The 22993-nt window shown below is 47.2% G+C and overlaps 2 protein-coding genes across 2 annotated transcripts; both read right to left on the bottom strand.

Moving 5' to 3' along the window:
• Positions 1-8225: 8225 nt before the first annotated feature.
• LOC128814980 (serine protease inhibitor Kazal-type 6-like) lies at positions 8226-12483 on the bottom strand. The gene is made up of 4 exons (XM_053991331.1): positions 12267-12483; positions 10142-10173; positions 9090-9202; positions 8226-8344 (listed from the first exon to the last, which is right to left on the bottom strand). Exons 1-4 carry the CDS (start codon positions 12322-12324, stop codon positions 8299-8301), a joined length of 249 nt encoding a protein of 82 aa, XP_053847306.1. The 5' UTR covers positions 12325-12483; the 3' UTR covers positions 8226-8298.
• A 3293-nt stretch (positions 12484-15776) lies between these two features.
• Positions 15777-20031, bottom strand: LOC128814957 (ovomucoid-like). Its single transcript, XM_053991302.1, is given in 9 exon segments — positions 15777-15954; positions 16432-16565; positions 17223-17268; positions 17402-17529; positions 18400-18445; positions 18695-18822; positions 19358-19380; positions 19856-19961; positions 19963-20031. Coding segments are annotated over 9 exon segments (726 nt in total). The 3' UTR covers positions 15777-15908.
• Positions 20032-22993: the final 2962 nt, after the last annotated feature.

Raw genomic sequence — 22993 nt, forward strand, 5'->3', positions numbered from 1 at the left:
CTGATGCTTGGAAAGGGGAGTTGAGAGCCCCACAGCTCCCTGCTGGTCCAGGAGCCTCAGCTGGGTGCTGGGATCAGGGATAAGGGTGAATTAGGGAGAAATGCCTGCCTGCGTCTCTGCTGGCCCTGCAGTTAACCCAGCACTTCACACTAAGAGGTTATGGGCAGCCAGCAAGATGAAAACCCCAAAATGAACACTAAATCTTGTGAGATTAACATCTAAAATCCCTTAATGGAAATGCAGGCACCACAGGTAATTACAGATCCACTGACTCAGCCAAGTACAGGGCACAATTCCAGAAACTGGGGAAGGAAAGGAAGTCACAGTATTTTCTCCAAAGAAACCTGAATCAAGCCAGAGAGCAGAAACAACAATTACTAAGTTGTCAGACTATTCAGGCAGTAAGGAGGGCAGATAGAGACTCAAGGGCAGGATTTCCAGCACTGGTCCATCTCTCACAAGAATCAGATGAATTTTACACCCCCACCTCCTGATCTTTCCAGAAGGGTGAGCAGAAGCCTTGGGACAGGCATGGGACAAGCACTGTTCTGAAGTCTGGAAGGAAACCAGACAGGAGCTTTTCAGCTAAAGCTCCTGCCAGAACCAATTAGGAGGCGACAGCTTTACAGGGGCAGAAGAGAGCACAGAGTGACCTGATCTCACCTGGCAGGGACAGCTTGGCCAGGGTGCTCCTGCTGCCACTGTCAAATGCTCTCCAGCCCTGCAAGGGCCTGGCAGGAGGTGTGCTCACCCAAACCATCCCTCAAGCCCTGCATCAGTGCTGTTCCCCTATTCCTAAATCACAATGAAGCATGGGTACAGCAGGATTTTCTCAAGACAGCACAGATGTGCCCCAAAAGCAACAGGGCAAGGCTGGAGGGGAACCTGCAGGTCCTGCCTCCCCACAGCCCTTGGCTGGGCTGGAAGCTCCACACCCACACCCACGTCCCATGGCAGAGTGCCCTGGACACCCAGCTCCCCACTCTCCTTTCATCCCAGCACCCAGTGGGTGCTTCTATTGCTGGAGAAAAGCTGCAGCTACAGAACCACTCAGGCTGATCTTAAAGAAAGTTTTTGCTCATTTTGATTCCCAGGCTCAGTGCTGAGTGCACTCACCTTGGCCAACCCACAACACAGAAAACTCAATAAACCCCTTTGGGGTCAGCAGTGCCCCTGAGAGCATAAAGAGCCTCCCACTGCCCCAAGAGCCCAGTTTTCCTGCTTGCTGGCACAGCTTTACCATGAGGCTGCTCCTTTACCCCAGACATCCTCCCATTGACCCCCTACCAGTCCCTAAACCACAGATTCTCTCATTTTAAACATGAATCCCCACATGGAAAGCGAGGCTCTCCTATCTCCATCACCTTGCCAGCATCCAGAAGCAACAAAGCCATGGCACAGCCAAGAAGCTCAAGTGCTTTTCACTTCATTCTCAAGAGCAAAGCACCATCAGCCAAGGACTATCCATCTGCTAAGAGCAGGGCTTGAGGCTCATCTCTAATTACACCGGGTCCTCCCTCCTGTCTCAGCAGCATGGAGCTGCTTTTGAGGGGAAGTGAGGTTTGACAGGTCAAAGCTGAGTGTTTGACCAGCACACCCTGGCACAACTGGAGTAGCTGAAGGAAAAGAGCCCTGTGAAAGCAGAAAGTAGGACTTTCATCTGAGCTTGGCAAGGAGGATCACAGAGCTGAATTAATATCTGACATCTGCCAGGCTCCTGGAGCTACCAGGGCAACACTTGCAGGACATGGCCCAGGGCTAATCAGACTGGGGTTTAGCCCACTGGAATTGTTTGCCCCCTCCCATACAACATCATGCTGATTTTTCAAACAAGTTTGCTTTTTTGTCACCGAGTTTTCTCAGCCTACTTCTTGAAACATGATTTGACCTCAAATTAGAAGGGCTTATACTATATAAACACATATACAAAAATATATCTATTTCAGGAGGCAGAAGCTTGGGTCTCACCTAATCACCACAGCCCAGGAGCTGGGGCTTTACGAGAAAGACAAAAACCAACATTTGACATTATGACATTCATGTCATAAAAAGACAAAACCAACATTTCACGGATCACAGCCCGGTGCCAGAGCTGCACTGAAGGGACGCGATGGAAGCACCCGGTCTGTGGCAGCATCCAGTGTCCACCGGCAGTACTGCACCCTGCCCACGCCGGGCCCGTGTCCGAGTCCAGCACATCCCTCTGGCTGCCCTGGCTGGCTCCAGACCCTGGCGGGGGGCTCGCAGACCTTGGCACGAAGTCAAAAACACCTGCAGCTTCGATTTTAGCCTGTGGAAAAAACTGCTGACTTTGTATGAGGAATTACAAGCCACAAGGGTTTGGGTAGTGTGGTAGTTGAAATAACACAGGGTGAAAAAGTGGAATTTTGGGGCTCTTGGGGTTCAAGGGACAAGATGGAGGGATTTGGGCATGTCCTGACCTTCTTCTCCCTTCTTGTCCTCCGTGTCTCGGTGTGATGGTGACACTTTTCTATTGGTTTAAGATGGAGACACACTGTCTAACATAGATGATAGGCAATTGGCACAATATTGTAAATATAGTACATGTAATTTCTAGTATAAAATGTAAATGCCACCCAAGGCAACACACAGAATGCCATGACCAACCTGCTGGACAGAGCTCAGCAGGTCAGAGAAAGAATGTTATAGATAAGGAAAAATAAACAACCTTGAGAAGCCGACCCTACGCATTTCAGACTTCTCCTTTGGCTGCGGGGGTTGGGAGAACAAGGACTTTTACAATCTTGGGGTCACCTCGACACACAAACCCCGAGAGGCCTGGACCATCCCAAGGGATTAGCAGGACCTGGAAATGCCTGGCAGCGAACAGCAGCACACCCTCAGCAGCAGAAGGTCCTGTGAGACCCCGTTGGGGTGCAGGGGTCGCAGGGATGCTGCGGCTGTGCTGTCCCACAGCTGGTGGATCCAGCAGCAGGCACTGGCTGTGTCTCCTTTCTCAGGGGGAAATCCTTCACAGAGGCAGAGCCCAAGCCTCAGATGAGCTCAGTGAAAAGTCCAGCAAATGTGTCGTGCTCAGAGTCCCAGCACTGATGGTAAATCTCAATATTGGCACCTGGCAGAGTAACCAAAAAGCATTCCCCAAATCACAGAGGTATTAAGCAAACTCACCCAGCTGCATTTTTCTGTCCCCAAACTTCATCCTCCAGGGTCTGCAGGAGAGGTGAGGCATGCCCTGTGGGAAGAGAGGGGATGAGTACTCTCAGGCTGAGGAACTCATTCCCTTTTACCCCTTATATGAACGAGACTGTGCCCTGTGCCTGAGCTTCTTGATGGGAGGTGATGGATCCTGTCCGAGCAGCGCCCTACGACCACTAAAATTGCATTTTGCTTATTTTCGCAGGGCTGACCTTCTCCCAAAGGTCGGACTTTGGCGCTCCTCTCCAAAACGAGCCTCTCCAGCAGGAGCAGAGCCCGTTCCCAGCTCCCGGCGGTCACCAGAGGGAGCCCAATGCCCGGGAACGGCGCATCCTGCGGGGACAGGGGAAGCGCGCAGGTGACCTTCTGCAGCTTCCCCTGGCTCCTTTCTAATGGGTCACCACCACAATCAGACAAAATCGGATCCCCCGTTGTAACTGTTCATAAGGATTTAGGGCATGTCTGGAAGCGGAGGAGGTGTTTACATCGGCTCCCAGGCAGGGATGGCTTTATCACAGGTGACTCCCCAAAATCACCCTGCCAAAGAAAGACACAACATTCCTTGGGAAGGACAGAAGCATCAGAGCCAGCCCCTGCCGTGGCATCAACATTTCTGTTCACTCACAATTAATTAAGCAGTTTTAGCTTCAAAGGGTCCCTCTGCCCCAGCAGAAGATCAGTTTTGACCTTATCATTCAACGCCTGATTGAAGCTCTGCCAAAGCCCTGCTGTCTCCAGAATCCTGAGGAAATGACCTTCTTCTTGAAGTCCTTGTCCCTCATTGTCCCATGGGTGACAAAGCCAAAGAGGTGCCTTGAAGCACCACCTCATTTGCAGGTTTGAGACAAGCAGTTCTTTCTTTAACACCTGCATTTCTATAGGGGTAAAGCCTCATTCCTCCTTTCTGTATTGGGGTGATCCTTGTCTTCCACATTTTCAAAGCCTTCTCCAGCATTTTTAGAGCTGCCTTATAGGACACCTACACCACACACAATTACTGCAGCTGCTCCTGTAAGAAGCTCTTAAACGACACTGTTTATTTCAGGGGGAAAAAAACCACAAACCCACCCACAAAAGCAAGCAACAAACCCACAAAACCCCCACCAACTCCCAAAAACACCAACACTCACACCACTAAGCAAACTCCTCACCTTCTCTTTGCTCTATAGTCCATGCAAACAGACAAATCCCTCCCCTGGACTCCTATTTAAGCCCTTCAGCTGTGATAGGGATGGAGGGAATTGTTGGCTGATTCCCAACATCTGGCAGCCCTTTCACCCCAGGGCAGGCTCAGCTGTTCTCTTATCCATGAGGGACCCAATGCACTCTGACATCCTCCTGCTGCTCCCTGCAAATGTCACCATCTACATCTTTGCAGTGCCCTGAAACTCTCCTACAGCTCTCCCACCTGCTCCCTGAGCAATCCTTCTCTCTGTCCCCATGGCTCAGGATCCCATCCACTATTCAGTTTTGGGCCCTGCCCCAAAAGAAGAAAAGCACTGGAAAACTCAAGTGAAAAACCACCAAGAGAGTTGAGGGCTGGAGCATTTGCTCAGTGAGAGGAGGCAGAGGGAGGTGGGGTCACTCAGCCTGGTGAGAAGAAGATTTCAGGGGGATATAACAGCAATGACCAGTAAAAAAGCAGATCCCTGAGCAGGTGGATTCAGACTCTTGATGGTGGTACATGGTTTGGAGATGAGACAGTTGAAAGAAAAGGTGTTGAAATTGGATACATAAGGAAAAAATTCTTTACCATAGTGACAGCCAATCCTGGCACAGAGAGCCCAAGGAGATTGCACATCCACCTTTGAGGGCTCTGAGTGCTTCATTGGGTAAAGCCCTGAGCAAGCTGATAAGATCTCAGCACTAACCCTGCCCTGAGCAGGAGGCTGGACCAAAGTCCTCTCCAAGCTGATCCATCCTGCTTCTCTTGGGAAAAGAGGGTGAACCGGAATGATAACCAAGTCCTGAGCTTCCTCCCCAGCCGGGCTGTGGGAACCCTGCAGTCAGCACCACCACCCTTGGATCATCCCATGGCAGCTCGAAAAGCCTTGTCAAACGCTGTGAATGTCAGGGGAAAAAAGTAGGGCAAAGGATCCAACCGAGTTGCGACAGTGACACGTGCCTGTGCTGGGGGAGGAGGAGGAAGCAGTTGAGCTCACAAGTTAAATGGGCCAAGAGCCTGGACACAATAAAGGATCAGCTGCACCACCAGCAGAGTGAAGCTGTGAGAGGGAAATAACATCCTTCCCTTTGCCATGGGCATGGCCTGGTCACAGGAGGGTGCTCAGTGGCTTCCTGGCACTGAGACCACGCACAGATTTTATTCTGGTTGTATTTTAGCTGGTGAGGGGACTGAGTGAGATGTGGGGAGAACCTGGCTCTCATTCCACTGTGAGGGGTGGCTCCCTGCCCCTTCCTCCTGAGGGAGAGAAAGAGCTGTGAAGATGCTCATCTTAGATGTTATCTAAGAGAGATCTCAAATGTATCATGACTCACTCACCTTCCAAAGCTGTAAAAAGAAAAAAAAAAAAAAAAAAAAAAAAAAAAAAGAAACAACAAAAACACAAAAAAAAACACCAACAAAACAACCCAAACCCAACACAATTTCAAAGGTGCAAGAAGAAAACCAAGGAAAAACAGTGGCTGAAGGTTTGATTTCTGTTTTGGTGCGTGTTTCTGGGGAGGCAGCCAGACACAGATTGGGAGTTCAGACTGGGCATCCTGTGGCCACTGCTGCCTGTCCCAGGGATCCATCAGCCCCACTGGGCAGGTGAATCCAGCTTTCAAAACCCAAGAGTGAGCACACCTGGCACCAGCAAAGCATCCCTTTCATCCCAGTTAACTGGAACCATGTGCATCCTTCAGCTGGGAGGATGGACCACAGCTGAAGTGGGTTTTGCTGGAGCTCTGCCTCTCTTGGCCTCTCCTGGGGACAACATTTGGGACGTGTCCCCAGGTGGGGGAAGTCATTTCCTCAAAGCAGATTACTCCCACTCTCCACTTCCCTGGCACAGGTGGAAGAGATGGTAGTTGGGTCTGTAAGGTACGGAGGTGTTTTATTTGCTATTTTCTCTGAAAAAACAAAGTAAGTGATGGTTATTAAACAATGAACTTCTGCAATTTCTGTTCTCTTGTGATCTGCCCTTGTTATCTCAGCCTCCAGATTTAAAAGGATTAGATATGGCAATAGGCTGTGAGAATTTTGGAGTCACTGATTACTATCTCAGGCTTAAAGATGCCCCATTGCCCTTCTCTCATTAAAATGTCATTTTTCATCCTAAAAATGGGGTCTTTTTGCTCCTGTCCTCTGAACATGGTGCTGTTCCAGTGCCACACAATGTAACAGGATCATCACAGGGTAACTACAGTCAGAGAAGTCATGGAGAAGTCATCCTGCTCCAAGCTGGAGGATTGGTAGGGAAAGGCACTTTCCCAATGTGTTCTTCAGGACCACTTGTGCCTCTTGCTCCCCTCAATCCTGCCCATGCTCTGGATGTCCTGTCCAGTTTGGTAACATGACATCTGAATTTAAAAGCAAACAAGTGCCCAGGCTGTACAACTGGGGCACGGAGAGGGTTGGTCTGCTTCAAAGAAGAGGTGGCAGATTTTGCAAGAATCCAGCAGGCTGGGATGGGGAAAACATCAGGATCAAAGGCAGCTGGTCGGAGAGAAGTTCCAAAACAGCTCCAACACAAAGCTTTGCCTGTGCAGCTCAGCCACTGGCTGACTGCCTGGGAAGTTACCAAATGACAAAGCATTTACCAGAATTGGGTTATGTGGATTACCAGAGGAGAAGCTGGTATTAGGTGTGCTGAGCACCTTGCTGAGGCCTCTCTTTTTAGGCATTGTGCCCCAGTTGAGTTCAAAGCTGGGATTGTGGCATGAGAGGCAAATGCTCAAGCTCTGTCCAAACAAGGTCCAGAGGTTTAGGTGCTCAGCATTTAGGTGCTTGCAAAAGATGTTGACCCCTGAGGCTCATGATAAATCTAAAGCTCCCTTTGAAAGTTAAGTGTCTAACATGAAGGTGCTGCTGTCCCATTGATCTACTGCCAATGTTTTAACAAGAGGATGCCACAAGTATTTCCCTGTGAGAGTTTTGCACAGTGAAAGGGGAGAGACCGTAAAATTACTTTTCTTGTGTTTGCACAAAGAGGGATTTGTCAGCCAGAATGAAGAAGAGAGAGGGCAGCAGTGTGAAAAGTGAAGAAAGGAATGAAGTCCATGTGTATTAAAAATTGTAAATAAATGCAAACATGTGTGCCTAGAAAATTAAGGTCTGTGTATGATTCAGAGAGAATTTATCCTAGAGAAGGGGAGAGTAAGCCCACAGCTCTTCTGCTCCAGGGAATATTTTTGTAAAATTATTGACAATTTATACAATCTGGCTCCTTGCTAAATATAATTTTATTAGCATGCGAAGACACTTGGCAGCAGGAAAGTAACGCTGGTGAGCTCACAGTTTTCAAGACAAAGCGTTCTCTAAGAGAAAAGAAGGGGAAAGACTGATCTGGTAAGAAGATCCTTGCAGCTTCTGCCTAAAACCAACCTCCACCTGCCATCTTCTGGGTGCAGGCTTAAATGGAGCAATATTCCCTACCCTCAGCTCACTTGTCTCTGCTTTCCAAAGGAGATGAGGCATATGCAGTCACGCTGCTCATCAGCTCTCCCATCACCCTCCCACAGTAACCCCTGAGAGAGAAGGAACACGGCTATGGAGGCTGGGAAGGGAACCAAGGCTCCTGCTGTCACCCACCCCCTGGGATGGGCAGAGTCGGGCCAGGAGCAGTTTTTGGCTGCCCAGCATGTGCCAATTTTCCAGGCAGGATGGGACAGAGGAGCTGTGGCTGGTAGGGGCAGGAGGACACAGCCCACGGAGCCGTGGGAATCGCCTTTCTTCCCAGGAGGAGGTGATGCAACAGCTCAGGAGAGCAAAGCCACACATCAGGCTCCAGCGCGGCTGGATCAAAGCGTTTTTCTGGGTCTTATGGAAGAAAGAATCCAGCCAAAGAATGGTGCTGAGTGTTATTTTATTGAGCAGAGACAGCAGAGGGAGGACAGGCTGCTCCCGTGTCCGTGGTCGAGGGCGGCTCAGCTCCTGCTGCTCGGTCCAGGGAGGACTCAGCATTTCCCCAGGTGCTTCAATCTTATTTTCCCTCCACTTCTCCTGTAAAAGGAGGGAGAGAGACTTAGACCAAGCAGCAAATGACAGACACAGCAGTGTGGGACAGAGCTCATCCACCCCAAAAGGCCTGACTTGTGCCAGTGTATGTCCCTGCTACCTCACAAGGAACACCCAGCCATTTTCTCCTCTCCTCGTTCTTCTCTGATTTGCCCTGGGATAAGGCAGCCTTGGCTGCACACTAAATGTAAGGATTGCTAAGGCAAAAACATTTTGCAAGCACATTCCATCCATCAGGGATGGCATCTCCTTTAAAAGGTGACAGAGCTCAGGAAAAGAAGAGACATCCTGTTCTTCCTCTGAGATCTTGTGTCTTGCTCCACAAAGTTCATTCAGACTTTTCAGGAATAACTTGGCATGGCTCAGCTCCCACATTCCTCCAGCACTTCTCAGTACCCAGGAGTGTGGGCAGTGAGAGCTGCAGCCTGTGGCACATAGTGGGAATTGTGCATCAATTTAGTGCTTGTGGAAGGTACAGGCAGGATGCATTTGCTTCCCAGGCCCTGTGCTGCCTCTCAGCATGGCAACCAGCAGCCTGCAACGCCCAGAAATGAATTAAAATTAACTCGTAGCACACAGCTCTGCTCCAAGGAGGAAACATTGCGCTTGGCACGGTTCAGAGGCTGGTCCATACAAGAGGAGCAGCCTGGATACAGGGCTTCCCCCCCATGAAGAACACCACTGGATCCACGGAAATGAAGGCAAACCCTGCTATTTCAGTGTCACTTACAGCACTGCCTTGCAGAAGGCACACTTGTTCCCATACGTGACGCCATCCGTGCCGCAGTGAGGGTTGGACTCCCTCGTGCAGAACACACTTCTGTTTACAAACTCTCTACAGATCTGCACAAGGAATAATAATTAAAAAAAAAAAACCAAAAAAACCTTTCAGGACCTCCATACTCTGTTTCACTTTCCAAATTGGACTCAAGGCCATTAATGTAATGCTTTTTCTGACAAGTGTTGACACTGCCTCTTTTCTGACAGAAAAAGCCCTCTCAGAAATGAACAGAAGCAGCGTTTCAGGGGAACTTTGGCCCCATGTTTGAGGAAGGAAATTGTAGTCACCTGGGAGAAGTCTTGATCTCCCAACAATAGGAGCGGATTAGCCTAGGCATGCACGAGAAGAGTCAGCACTGATGCTCTGTCAGGCACCTGGAGCCGAGCTACCTCCCTGCTGCATGACTTCAGGTGTCTTGCGAAACCCTGCACTCAGTTTGGTGCTTGCTAAGCTCCTGCTTTCCCAGAGGAAGGAGGGAGAAACAATAGGGAAATTCCTGGGGAATTAAAAATTATGCTCAGGAAGTGTACAGGTATTTTGCCTCTCTACAAATCCCAGGGATGAACTAAATTCGGAGGAATAGGACACTCAATAATCCGTTTGCTTAATGAGAAGATTTTATAGTGAAGCCAAACCAAAAGTGGTGCAGCACATAAACATTTGCTAAATCAACCATTTATTTCCCTGCTCTACCTGCTAACGTGGCCACACAACATTCCCCAGGTAGCAGTGAACTCCCCAGCACTGGGAATACTTGGAAGGACCCACCTGCTCCCAGCAGACATTAAAAACTGTTTACCCAGCACCAAGATTTTGGTTATAAAAACATTCCTCCATAGTGAAACGCCATGACTGGATGTGGCACTCAGTGCTATGGTTTAGTTGACAAAGTGGTGATCAGTCAAATCTTGGATTCGATGATCTTGGAGGTCTTTTCCACCAGTAATGATTCCATGGTTCTATTAAATGCAGATTCAGCAAGCAGAAACAGCAGCACTAACCTCTTCAATCTCTTGACCTGCTACATCTGGAACTAAAAGGAAAAAAAAAAAAAAGCAAATAAAAACCAGACAGATTTTACACGTCAGCATTACTTTCTGATAAAGTCTGAGTTAAATTCACAAACATTTTATGCAAACCGCAGTGAAACATGCTCCAGGTTTTTCCTACTCCGTCATCCCTCACGGGGGAAGAGGGGGCAGGAAATACATTATCTGAATTGCTTTTCAGTATTTTCCTATTTTGAAAAATGCTACTAAAATACCATGTAATCATTCATTCAGCTGCTAACTACACCTCAGACACATAACCCAATCTCCTGGAAGGCAGCCACTCCCGGGGAAGCAAGCTGCCGTATCAGATGTGGAACCGTGCTCCCAGAGATTTTAAACCCATGTTGGCTTTTAAGGCTTTTAGGCTCCTGCACCTCTGAACAATGCAAGTGGCTGGTGCTGCTGGCAGGAGGGGACCCTGGAGCAGGAGATCCCGTGGTTGGGTTCAAGCCATGCTCAGCACAGCCCAGACACCCTCCCAGGACAGGCTCAGCCCGGGTGAGATACAAAGAGACGTCATGGGGTGACAGAGAGCAGAACAGGCAGCACCGGTCAGAACCAGCACCAAAATCCCCTCTGTAACCACAGGCTCTGGGCTTGGAGCTCATCAGTCCATGCTCTTTATGTTTCTTCTTGGCAAGGCCGGCAGGCAGGAGTGTAGGTTGAGTCAGAGCTGTGAAATGGGGCGACCCTGTCATGTCTCTAAAGGGGAGCCTGACACTCTCCAGGGTGGGTTGAACACAGAGCTGCAGAATCTGGGTCACAGTGGAGTGGGATGAATACCCAGCATTTGGTGAGGCTGTACCTGCTGGTCAGCAGAGTCACTGCCAGCTCTGGGGCTGCTCAGGTGGCTCTGGGCAGGAGGTGGGAGGACCTTGTCCTACACTCATCCCTCCGCAGTGGATGAGGGACACCCAACCCTCAGTCAGCCCAACCCTCATCCATCAAGCCTTCCTACTTCTTCTGCTATTTCTGTTGTCCTTTGGTGTTTTTTGCTGGTGCTGGCACATTTACCCTGTCCTCAGGTTTTGCTAGGCTGCTGTAATGTTGAAGGCACTGGTATGGCAATCTGCATATTATTTACAAAACAGCTCATTAAATAGTTTTTATAAATATTACATGCAGCTACAGAAGAATTTGTGATGATGCCTCTTGACATCTGTTTATTTTACTGGAGATCACAGGGTTTGCTGCTATTCTGCCTGGCCTTGGAAGGAAGAATCAGCCTTCTGACGGAACCCAGTCCCAGTTAAGACTCAATTAGAGACAGATGAATATTTCATAATGAATAATGTGTACAAAGCAATTCACCTCTTCTCCATGCACAGCTTGCCATTTTCTCAAGTGACTTCTTTATTCAAATTATTCACAGAAAAGCAAGTATAAATAATTCTTGTTCCACATATTCTTCAATAACTGTTGCCACGCACCTTGCAGAGCTGGGTCAGCTGGACTCAAGCAAGTGATAACACTGACATGATCTATAGGTTCAAAAATCATCACTCAGCTTCCCCACATCATCACAGAGATGTGTAAATCTCCAGATAAATAGTTGCTGGATCCTTTTAATTTGCCCTCTTTGTTCTGACTCCTTGAGGACATTTGAATTTAATTTTCAAGCTTTTCTCTGCAACATAACGAAAGCTGAAACTTTCATCTCATTACATCTCCACATCTCCAAGGAAAACACCAAATACCAAGATGCTTAGGATCAAAACAAGAGCAGATGACCTGGAGGTGAGCGAGTTTCTTCTCTAACTGGTTCAGCAAAACTCTCCAGTGAGCACTTGTACCAAAAATTCATAATTACACTCTGCTTTGGTATATTTGCTGAAGAAATACTCAGAATTTGCTCGCTCTGTCTCCCAGTGACACGTCCACTACATTATCCATTGCAGAGGCACACAAGAAGTGGAAATATGCCATATGAGTGAGCAAGTTCTGCAGGTATTTTCTACTTGCTCAGTTTTATCTTCAAGCCTGTCAGCCAGTGATCAAGACTCTCCAAAATTTGTTGTCAGGAGATGTTTTGGTGTTTGATTTTGTTTTCTAGGCTAGGGAAAAAATCACTTACCCGTGAAGAAAGAGAGCAGCAGCAGGCTGAGAAGCACTAAGGCACCTGTAGCCCTCATGCTGCAGGAAGCTCTTTAGTCCAAGCCAAGGTCGGAGCAGGAGGTGTTGTCTCAGTCCCAGAGCCCACAGTGTGCACACAGAGCTGCCTTTCTGTGTATTTATGTGCCTGTCCGTAGCTGTCCTCATTCCCCACCTTAATTGTGAGAACTTCTCCACTTGGTTTGTAAAGCCATTATTGGTCCTGGCCAGTTTATGGTGCTTTAAGGAATGCTGCTCTGTCCACATCAAACCTAGAAAGGGATAATTACATGAGTGATAGACGTGCTTGTAACATAATTATTTTTTTTTTTTTCTAAATAGTCACAGGATTCTCACAAGGGTGAATTTTCAAAGCAGTGATTCATCAGGGAAGCTGGTAATTTTCATTCTCTGGGCCCTCTCCGAATGCCAGCACCGAGGCTCTGAGTGCGGCGTGATGACACTCACTAGACGTTACGAAATAAATCACAGCATGAGAATGTGTTGTCTGTGAAACCAATTATACGTTGTTCCCCGGCTATTTTTGAGGATGGTTCTAAATTTGTGGAGTTGGGGTGGAGAAGCGCTGGGCTGTGACATGCTCTCCTCGCTGTGTGCACAGTCCCAGATAGGACTGCTGACTCTCCTCCCTGAACTATTTAAACTCTAGCTGTCAATGTTTTTCCAGTTTTTCACATTCACAAACATATGTTAGGGCTCTGCTCCCACCGCAAGAGGCAGTGATGGGAATTTGATGGGGAATTGGCAGATCCAAGCTCTATTTCCAGCTGAGGCTGTGCAAGGATTTGTGTTCAGGCACACCAAACACCTCTCCAGATAAGAATAAGCCTAAATTTTAGTATGCTTTCCTGAGGAGGCAAGGCTTAGGAGACAAATATGTGTAGATATATCTGGGTTTCAGTTCCCCCAGTGAATTCTGAATACACAACTAGTTGCAGCCAAATTTTACACAGGAGTGGAAAAAAAAAATTAAAAATAATGATCACATTTTTATACATTTTTTCTAACAAGAGGAGGAAGAGGAAAGATGCTACCAGCATCCCCAGCCAGTTTCTGCAGGAGAGCAATGCTATGGGTGCCCTACATCTGGGGAAGCATCTCAGTTTGCAGCTTGCCAGACATCTTACAATCCACACAGTGGCAGAGAAACCACTCTGAGTGACAGGCGAATCCCGGGCTGTCTATTAAGGGTGATCTCACGACGCAGCCTCTCATGTAATTTAGTTATCAAACCCGTCAGCCACAGCGCCGTTCCCAGGCACGCTCAGTTCTGCCACTCACAGCACTCCTTGTTTGCCTTTTCTGGTTTCAGACGTCACCGCTCGTGACCACAGCCTCGATGCCTCAGTCCCTTATCTGCCCAAATAATGTTTTGGTTGCTGCAGCACAGCTGGGCTGGCTCCAGCCTCAGCAAACACAACAGCAGGGACCAACCCCTTCCGGGCTGAGCGGAGGAAAAGGCTAAGTTACCAGCCAGGTGATTATTGTTATTGCCCATTTCCACTCCTGAGGATTGGTAAGGAAAGGCACTTTCCCAATGTGTTCTTCAGAACCACTTGTGCCTCTTGCTCCCCTCAATCCTGCCCATGCTCTGGATGTCCTGTCCAGTTTGGTAACATAACATCTGAATTTAAAAGCAAACAAGTGCCCAGGCTGTACAACTGGGGCACGGAGAGGATTGGTCTGCTTTAAGGAAGAGGTGGCAGATTTTGCAAGAATCCAGCAGGCAGGGATGGGGAAAACACCAGGATCAAAGGTGACTTGGTGGCAAAATTCTGTCCCTCCCAGGGATAGAAGAAAGGTGCCTGGACCTTGCTGTGCAGCCTAAGGGGTGGCTGGGCAGAGTCTTGCTGGTGTCAAGCTGAGTCCTAACCTGTGCTGGCCACTTTTTAAACTTCAATGCTACAAACCTTTCCATCTTCTAAAGTCCTTGCTAGAGGCTTATGAGACAGCCACATATTCACCACTTGCCCTCATTTTGCTGCAGGTGAGCAACTCTTCTTTGGGCTTTTTCCAAAGCCTTCTGAGCAGGTATCTGACTTCCTCAGGCACAAACTGCCTCTGAAGAGGAGGCTCACCATAAGACCTTGCCATTGAAGATAATTTCTTGCTATGGCCAGAACTCCACTGGTCTGTGGCCACTATGTGAACCTCTTGTCCAAGAAGGAATTATAAATCAATTCAACAAACACATCCAAACTGACTACTTTTACTGTTCCTTAACTATTTTCTCAGACACACAAGCAGGTAACTAGTGAGGACTCTTGTGACTCTCCAATTTCTCTCTTTTCTTAGAAGCAGGCACAAAAGTATGATGTGATTTATAATACCTGCAGTAATACCAAAAAAATCCCCAAAAATAAGAATTTCCATTCTTCTTCCTTTTCTCTGTGCTGGTTCTAGGGAAGGACAAGCCTCTCACATTCTGGTGGGGAGCACCTGCAAAATCCTTGGTCAAGAAATTATCTACTTCAGGAAACAAGACCAAAAGAAGTGTCTTGAAACTCACAGATTTTGTCCTAAATATCAGCCTTAGCAGCAGGTGCTCTTTTACATAATAAGAGAATGGGAGGTGGAGAAAGGATGAGGAATGGAGTGTGTGAGCCATGGCACTTGGGACTTTTTTTTGCATGTGCTGTTTGCATATTAACCCCTTGACTCACCCAAAAAGATGGCACATCATCACCAACAGTCATATATGTCATTTTTCCTGCAGTGCACGCTTCAGGCTCCCTCAAAGATGTTATCTTCACACCTTTTTCCCCAGATAAAAACACATTTGAGCTGCTAGCACATCTTCTTGCCCTTCTTTTCTGGAATTAGAAAACCCAAGACCTTTTCCTGAAGGGTCCTCTGCCTCAAATACCATCAGTACAGCTTTTTAGATCTCTCCTTCAAGAAGCTGAAAGCCTGAGCCCAGTCTAATTTCTCCTCAGGTTCTCATTAGGCTCATTACAGCCTTGCATAGCTTGCTGCAATTTTCTGCTGATGGGCACAGTCTCGATGGACACACCCTTCAAGGAAGCAGCAGTTCCTAATTTTCTTCCCTATGAGAGACCTCCTCCCTTTGCCATAAGCCTCCTTTTTATAAGGCACCACCTGACCTGCCCCTTGTCCAGGTGTGACCAGGTAAAGCTGATCACACCCCCTTTCACACTTCCCCAGCACCATCCCACCAGGCCAAGGCCCCTGAAAGGAACAATTCCTCCAAGTTCCAGCTCTGTGACAAAGACAAATCCATTTACACTCTGCGAGACTTCAAAATTAAATTCAAAGTTGTGCTATTTTATAGCATTTCTGATGGTTTGCTATAGAGTGACATTCTCTCTTGAGGGCTTGGGCTGGTGTTTTGCTTTTTATTGTGGTTTATTTCACCACTTCTCCTGCCTGGCAGAAAAGTACCCAAAAGCCTGAAGACCATTATCCTGCCTGGAAAACAAAACCAAAATCAAAAACCATTCCATGGCAAAGGTTGTGGCTGCATTTAATTTATTGATCAATCAAAGCCGAGACTGATGCATAACAGTTGAGGGAGCAAGGAAGAGCATGTTTGATTGAAGAATTTGTGAGGGAAATGTCATGTTGAAGGGTCCAGCTCCAGCACTTAGCATTCGCCCTGGTGCCTGACGAACAGACCTCCAAAGCCACGTCTGAAGAGAGAGAGGGAGACCAAAATTAGAGACATAGATCTCATTTCTATAGCCTGACTTTACCCAAATAAGCCAAATGCCCTTGTGCTCTTCAAGTCATAGAGTACTTCACTTAATGTTCCGCCTCTTTTCAGATTCCTCAAGTTACACGCTTTCATACGTTGAAGAGATTTGGGACAAACCCCATAATTTTGGACACCTCCTACGGTCACACTTTCAATCACCCTGACAGGGAGGCAGTCAGCAATGCTATGAGCCTGCAAGCGGGGATCTGCTTTTAATTGCAAGGGGAGGAGGAGAAGACTCACTCAGGCTTAGGATCTGCGGCGCCTGGGGGGTGGCAGAGGAGTGAGCGTGGGGAGAGGAACATGGGGTAGGGATGGGAGCTAACGGGAGCTCTGGGGCTTCCACACCAGCTGCCACAGCTGTGTGTGAGCTCCTCTGGTTCAATGGCCGCATGGTGAGCTCTGTACTTACGAGACAGCGCTGCAGAACTGGCACTTGTTTCCGTAAGTTCTGCCGTCGGAGCCGCAGATGGGGGTGTACTCGGAGGTGCAGACCAGGTTGCCGCCCTTCTGCTGGAAAGCGCTGCAGTCGATGTTTACATTTTGCTAATGGAACAAAAAACAGGGTTTAAAACTTCTGTTCCCCATATTTTCCTACCTAAGTGCTTTGTGTTTATTTAATATTTGTGATGTGGCAAGGCACGAAAGCGCTTTTCAGGAGCGGGGCTCTGTTGTTCCAGCAATTCTGAAGACTCAGAGAATGTGCTTGCCTGGAACAACCTGAAGCAGGGAGATGGTGGAGGCAAAAAAAAAAATCTAATAAATATTATTATAAGTAGTGGAATGACCATGCTGGTATTTCCAGGCTGGCTCTCCCACTGGCTGCTCTGGTTCAGCAGACAAGCAGAGGCAAGTGGACAGAAAGGGGGTGGTCACAAGCCCCAGTGCACTAAGTTCTCCCACCTGGGGAATCACTGCTACTAATAGTGCTCCTGCATCAATGACACAGCATCTCTTGCTCATCCAGTTTCACAGTAAATGAAGGTCTCAGCACCTTCTGCCTGCTATTCCCAGATCAGAGAGGGGACCAAATATCTCAGCCATGGATTAGGTTCCATACCTGTTGACCCTGGCATAACTATTTTCCTCAAGTCCTACTTCCATGCCAAATGCACCAGGACAGTGGAGGCATTTCTATTATTCAGCCATGAATTTGTGTTGCAAAATGTAACAGCAGTTAAGAGTGCAGATTTCTGGCTTTACCTGGAAGCACTCTCCGTAGGTCCGCAGGTTCACGTCCAGGCCGCCCCTTTGGGGGGAAAGCAAGTGGAGAATGAATGAGCACAGTGCAGCTGCTCCGTGAGCCAAACTACCCCTTTATGCTCCAAATGCCAAAAAGAGCAATACTGATCCAGAAGCCCTGCCCTGGGCCCTTCACTTACGCCACAGCAGTACAGAACTGGCACTTGTTCCTGTAGGTGATGCCATTGGTGCCGCAGATAGGGGAGTACTCCATGGTGCAGGGGATGTTGTAACCACTGCCAGGCTTCAGGAAACCAGTACAGTCGACCTGAAACAGTCACAGAGCAGCACTTGAATCTCTGCTCCCTTTTGCAGCAGCCCTGTGTAATGGAGTGTGGTGCAGGAGACATTCCCCCCTCTACCCAGAGCTGCAAGACAAAAGGGGCTTCCAGCCACAGTGTGGTGGATTTGGGGGAGCACAGATGAAATCCTGCCTGTGGGTACAGCACCAGTATCTGTTCTGAGGTGAGCTTCATCCCTGTCATCTTGGAGATTTTCCCCCTGAACGCCACCATGAAGGATCCTTGCCTAAAATACCTCACACCTTTCAAAAATGGAGTTTACACTCAACCTGCTGCTCCTGCAATTACTCTGAGTGTATTGAAATGGGAGTCATTGTATTATGAAATTGCACAGCCAGAATGTTTCTTTACTCTCTCTCTCTCTCTCTAAACTAAAAATAGACATTCTTTGTCACTTCATGGTAGCTCCATATATTGATACTAACTTTAACTTAACTTTGTGATAAACATTCTGATAGAATCAGGTTTTTTTAATGTTACAAAATTATAGTTTAGTTGAAATTCAAACTTCTTCTGGGAATTTCTCAGCTACAACAAGCCTCTAAGTCTAAATGTAAAGGGAGGTGTTTTCACAACACTAAACAAAACACTCTTGAAATCAAAAAGTTTCCATTCTAAACTCTAGTGTTACACAGAAGATCTTTTGTCTTTTAAAACTCACTGATTTTAGCAATTCAAACGAAATGCAGATTAAATTTCCTGCAAATCTGAAATTCTTCATTTCCACCCCATTTCTGAGAGCTAGCAGTTGTGTGGGTCCAGTACAGAACCAATCCTAGGCTAGGTTTGTGCCTGGCTATCACCCAGCAGGGGAAGGGACCAATGTCTGACCGTACCTTAACGCATCTTCCATCGTGTTTCTTGTCAAGAGCACGGTTGTGGCTAGAGGGAGAGAGAGAGAAGAAAAGCAGGGATTAATCTTTTCATGCCATGTTGTCATCTCAATCATTAAGTCCCTCCACCCGTAAAGCCCCAGTAATTAATCAGATTCTGGAGCTTTGACACGGAAGATCCCGGGCATTAGGGAAGACAGAAACTTAAGAAAATTCTAGTCCACCCCACGATTAGTCACAACCCCAAGGGCTTCTGCCTGCTGCTTGAACTGGCAGTGTCAGGGGACTTTTTACTCACAAGAAGTCCCTGCAGAGGGAGCACTCGTTGGGGTAGGTGCGGCCATTGGTGCCACACACGGGGTCGTAGTTGCGGGGACAGGCGACATTCATGGTTTTCCCGGTCGTCATGTAGGCACTGCAGGAGGCCTGGGAAAGGGGACTCGTCATGTCTCCAAACACACAGAACGGTGTTCTTGCCCTAACCGTGTTTTTGCTGCATTGGGAGGCTACTGTGAGAAACCTCTATGGCTCCTCCATGGTGAAAAAAAAATTTATATCGAGTATCTTACAGCGTAACAAAAGCACCTCTCTGGTATTAAAATTTAAAGTAATTTTGGTGAGAATTATGGGCAAAAATGATCATTCCTTGGGGAACCAAGACAGGGAAGATATTTAGGCAGATATTCAATAGTCCTATAGATTTTCTACTGGTACTCTGTGCTGTGCTGACTCACATTCTACATTATTAATCGCTGTCTTTTTAATCATCAAAGTGCTAAATTATCTCTCTCTGACAAAGGTGGTTTCTTATGTTGGGAAAAGAGGTGCACTTAGGGGCACTTCTTTCTTATTCATTCTCTCTTTTTTTTTTCCCTCAAGCATTCCCTGACATATAGTGTGAGTATGAATTATTCATCTAGACTTAGAAATCAAGACTAAATGACAAAGATCTAATACTCACCCGTCTTTGGGCAACAGCAAGATCTACAATAAAAAGAGAAATTATAAAATGTAAAAGTTGTATGATGTCCTTCACTAAAATTCCTTTGGAAACATCAATTTCCCTACAGAGTAACCAAATACACCTTCTCATTACCAAGAAGTGATTATCCTCCCAAATGTTTCATCTACTTCAAGCAAATGCAAAGTGATACACCGAGATTAAAAAAAAAAAATCACTTATTTATGAAACCAGAAGTTTTGACTCACTAAACAAGAAATAGGATCTAAAATTTTATCCTTCTTTAGCACCATAATCCCCACTAAGGCTCAAAAGCTTAAAGCATAGATCCCATGTGTTTGTCTGCACAAGGGTGAAGTTCATTGAAAAGAGAGGCCGCGTATTCCTAAACCATCACATCCCCAAGAGCCTGCATCCCTCAGGATGCACAGAGACAGGGAAAGCATCAGGAGGTCTAGACCAGCATAGAGTGTAACAAAAAGGACAAAAATGACTTACCAGAAAGGCAGCCAAGAAGGACCAGCCCCAGAAGGGCAGCACAGTTGGCCATCTTCATGCTGGCGGTGGTGGTAGCGGCTGTGCCGTGTGGGTCGGTTGCCGGAGAGTCTGTGGATGGTTCTCAGCCTTCTCCCTCCCCAGTATATATATGCATCTCCCCGACCTTGTGAAGTCATCACCAGAAAGTAATTATTTGCTCTGTAAACTAAGAAAATTGTATCGATTACCGAGTTGAGCTCCAAAGAATACTTGTTTGTTAGAGAGATGCCCAGAAGAATTAAACAAAAATGTGAGCTACACCCAGCTTGTTAACAAAGGCGTCTTGCTGTACAGTGAGTGATTTGTACTTTCCAAACAGGAGCACTGTCTCAATAGAGGATGTTATGAAATGGAATATGGAAGTTGGGGAAGGAAAAAAGAGCCCATTTGTTGGAAGTGTTTGACTTGTGCTCACCATATCACATATGCTAGACAGGAACTGGGCTCTGGGAGACTTTCATGGTACAGCAGAGTGAGGTGACAGGAGCATGGGACACTCTGAGGTTTTACTGACATCATATCTGGGGTCTGGCAAGCATCAGTGCACTTTAAAGATGTTGAAGTCTCGGTGAATCTCTCCACACTCTCTCCTGTAATTTCCTGGTGCACTGGATTTCTCACCCACAGAAAGTCATCATGAGAGAAAAGCATTACAAAAACCCCCAGAAGTTTATTAGACATTTCTGTGTAGGAGCAAGAGTTATTCATCTGTTGGCAATGAACACGAGTCTGATTAAGAAATTATGGGAATAAGTAGCCTTAAATCTGTACTGGGATAATGTTTCCTATTAATGGGAAGCAACTGGTGTTCTGTGCAGGTAAAATGGGCTTGTCAATACCAAAGGCATTCCAGAAAAAATTCCAGTAACTGCAAACAGGAGAGCCGTTAGGCTTCCCCCTTCTCCCTCAATTATATGGCATTAAATTTAGAGTGTCAGCTGAGAGTCGTGTTTTAGGGGAGATAAGTGATAAATAATGTGCTAGGCTCTGCTAAGTGGCTCGACTCTATCACAAGTGTATGGAAAAACAAATAGGGGATATTGCATAAAATAATAAATTTTTGATTTAAGGTAGTCACGGAAGGAAGTGACGGATGGAACTTGTTTGTGCTTCAGAAGAAGCATACATGTGGCTTAAAGGTAGCCTGAGTTTTAAATAGAAAATCAGAATTGGTTTTCTTATTATCCTGGGAGATGTTCAACACTTGGCATGAGCAGATAAATCATAAAAATGTAGCTGAAAGTATAAGGGAACCATAGTCACAGAATGGAGATTGTGGGATTTGGCCTGTTTATATCAATGAAATCATTTTCCTGAAAAATAAATGAATAATGCTATTTGGATCTCTTTCACAAATATCACAAGTTGAAGGGTTCCTTTGAAAGTTGTTTCTGTCGCATTCTTAGCATCCTGAGCAAGTTGACTTTCAGATTCCTTGAACTGATTGTGAGCACATTTGGAAAGGAAGTGGTAGTCACGGAAGCATTAATATTGATTAATCTCCAGGGGCAGGAATGCCAAAGTCTGAAAACAAAGCTTCCTCAGAACTTGCACCAGCCACCGGTGGAGGTGCTGCTTGCCAGCCCCATGGCTGGGGGGGCTCCAGCAGCAGAGTCTGTCTCCTCTTCAGCCCTGCGACCCAAACTCCCCCATACCCACCTCCAGATCCCAGATCCCCATTAGCAGGAACTGTGCTGCTTCTCCTGTTGTGCTTCCTGCCAGGCTGAAGCCAGCAGGAGCTGTTGTGCCTGGCAGGTGTCTGCCAGGGAGCGGCATCACTCTCATGTTGGGCCAACACCTGCCCTTTCATTAGTTAGATCCACTGGGAGATCCGCTCTGCCCCGTGTGCTGCCCCTGAGGGTCTTGGTGGCCATCCGAAAAGCTCTTCTGCTCCAGCAGCCCCTGCCACTTCCCAGGGCAGCAGGGAGGAAAAGAGAAACGAGGAAAGAGCCTTGCTACAGGGTCTGGGAGAAGGGATGGGAGACAAAAGGCAGTGTCCAGGGCAGGGCACGAGAGCTGCTGGCACAGGTGTGACACGGGATTGCACAAGGAGCTCCATTAAGAGGAAACAGAGGGAATGGGACAGCAGTAATCACAGGAGAGCAGATGGACTGAAAACAGGCATTAGGAGCAGTGAAAAACAACAGTACTCACAACAGTGAGCCTTGGGAAATGACATACACCTGTTGCAAATGGGAAGGGCAAAGTGAACCCACCTGCCCAAACCCCTGGGATGCGTGTGATGGTGCCAGACTGTTCTCAGTGGTACCCAGCACAAGGAGCAGTGCCCATGAACTAAAACACAACAAGTTCCACCTCAACAGGAGGAGAAACTTCTTTCCATTGAGAGTTGCAGAGCCCGGAACAGCTGCCCAGGGAGGTCATGGAGTCTCTCTGTCTGGAGTCATCCCAAACCCACTTGGCCATGTTCCTGTGTCACTGCTCCAGGTGTCCCTGCTTTGGCGGGGGTTTGGACTAGATGATCTCCAGAGATCACTTCCAGCCCAAACTATCCTGTGATTCTGAGGTTCGGAAGTATCATGATGGAGGGCTCAGTAAAGTGACTTTGGGATTATTTTCATGTTACTACAGATACGAGATCCATATAGAAGCTTAAATAAAACTCTTAAATAAAATGTTTCCTTCTATTTCAGACTCCTAGAGGGCAAACATTCAGGAAGGTTATGGCCACATGAATGGGATAAATGTTTGCCATCAAATGATGGGTCCTCTTAAGGTAAATTTCCAATAACTCTGGGTTTCTAATCCAGCAGTATTTTTTCCCATAGCAGTGATAATTTCCTGGGAAGATTTTCCTCTGGTCTTGAGACCTCCTACCTCAAGTAAGTCCATAGCCTACCACAACCTAAAAAATTCTTCACTGATGATGCTCCCTGCTTTGGTTTAAAACTTGCCATAGTCTTCATCTGCCTACAAAGACCAACAAAAATTGGGGGTTTTAAAAATTATTATTAAATACGGGGGTGGATGTGTGCACGCAAGAGATGTTGTCGTGCCAGCAGCGGTATCGCTGTGCCGCTCCGCTCTGCGGCTGTCACGGGCTGAGCGAGAACAAAGGGGCTCCGCGCTGCAGCCCGG

Source organism: Vidua macroura, chromosome 15 (assembly GCF_024509145.1).
Source record: "Vidua macroura isolate BioBank_ID:100142 chromosome 15, ASM2450914v1, whole genome shotgun sequence".
Classification (NCBI taxonomy): domain Eukaryota; kingdom Metazoa; phylum Chordata; class Aves; order Passeriformes; family Viduidae; genus Vidua; species Vidua macroura.

Coding starts and splice junctions, on each gene's coding strand:
- LOC128814980 (XM_053991331.1), bottom strand. CDS start 12,324: ATGAGGGCTACAGGTGCCTTAGTGCTTCTCAGCCTGCTGCTGCTCTCT. Junction 10,174..12,266: donor GCTGCTCTCTTTCTTCACGG/GTAAGTGATTTT, acceptor TTTTCCTTTTAG/TTCCAGATGTAGCAGGTCAA. Junction 8,345..9,089: donor GCCTTCTGCAAGGCAGTGCT/GTAAGTGACACT, acceptor CTCCTTTTACAG/GAGAAGTGGAGGGAAAATAA.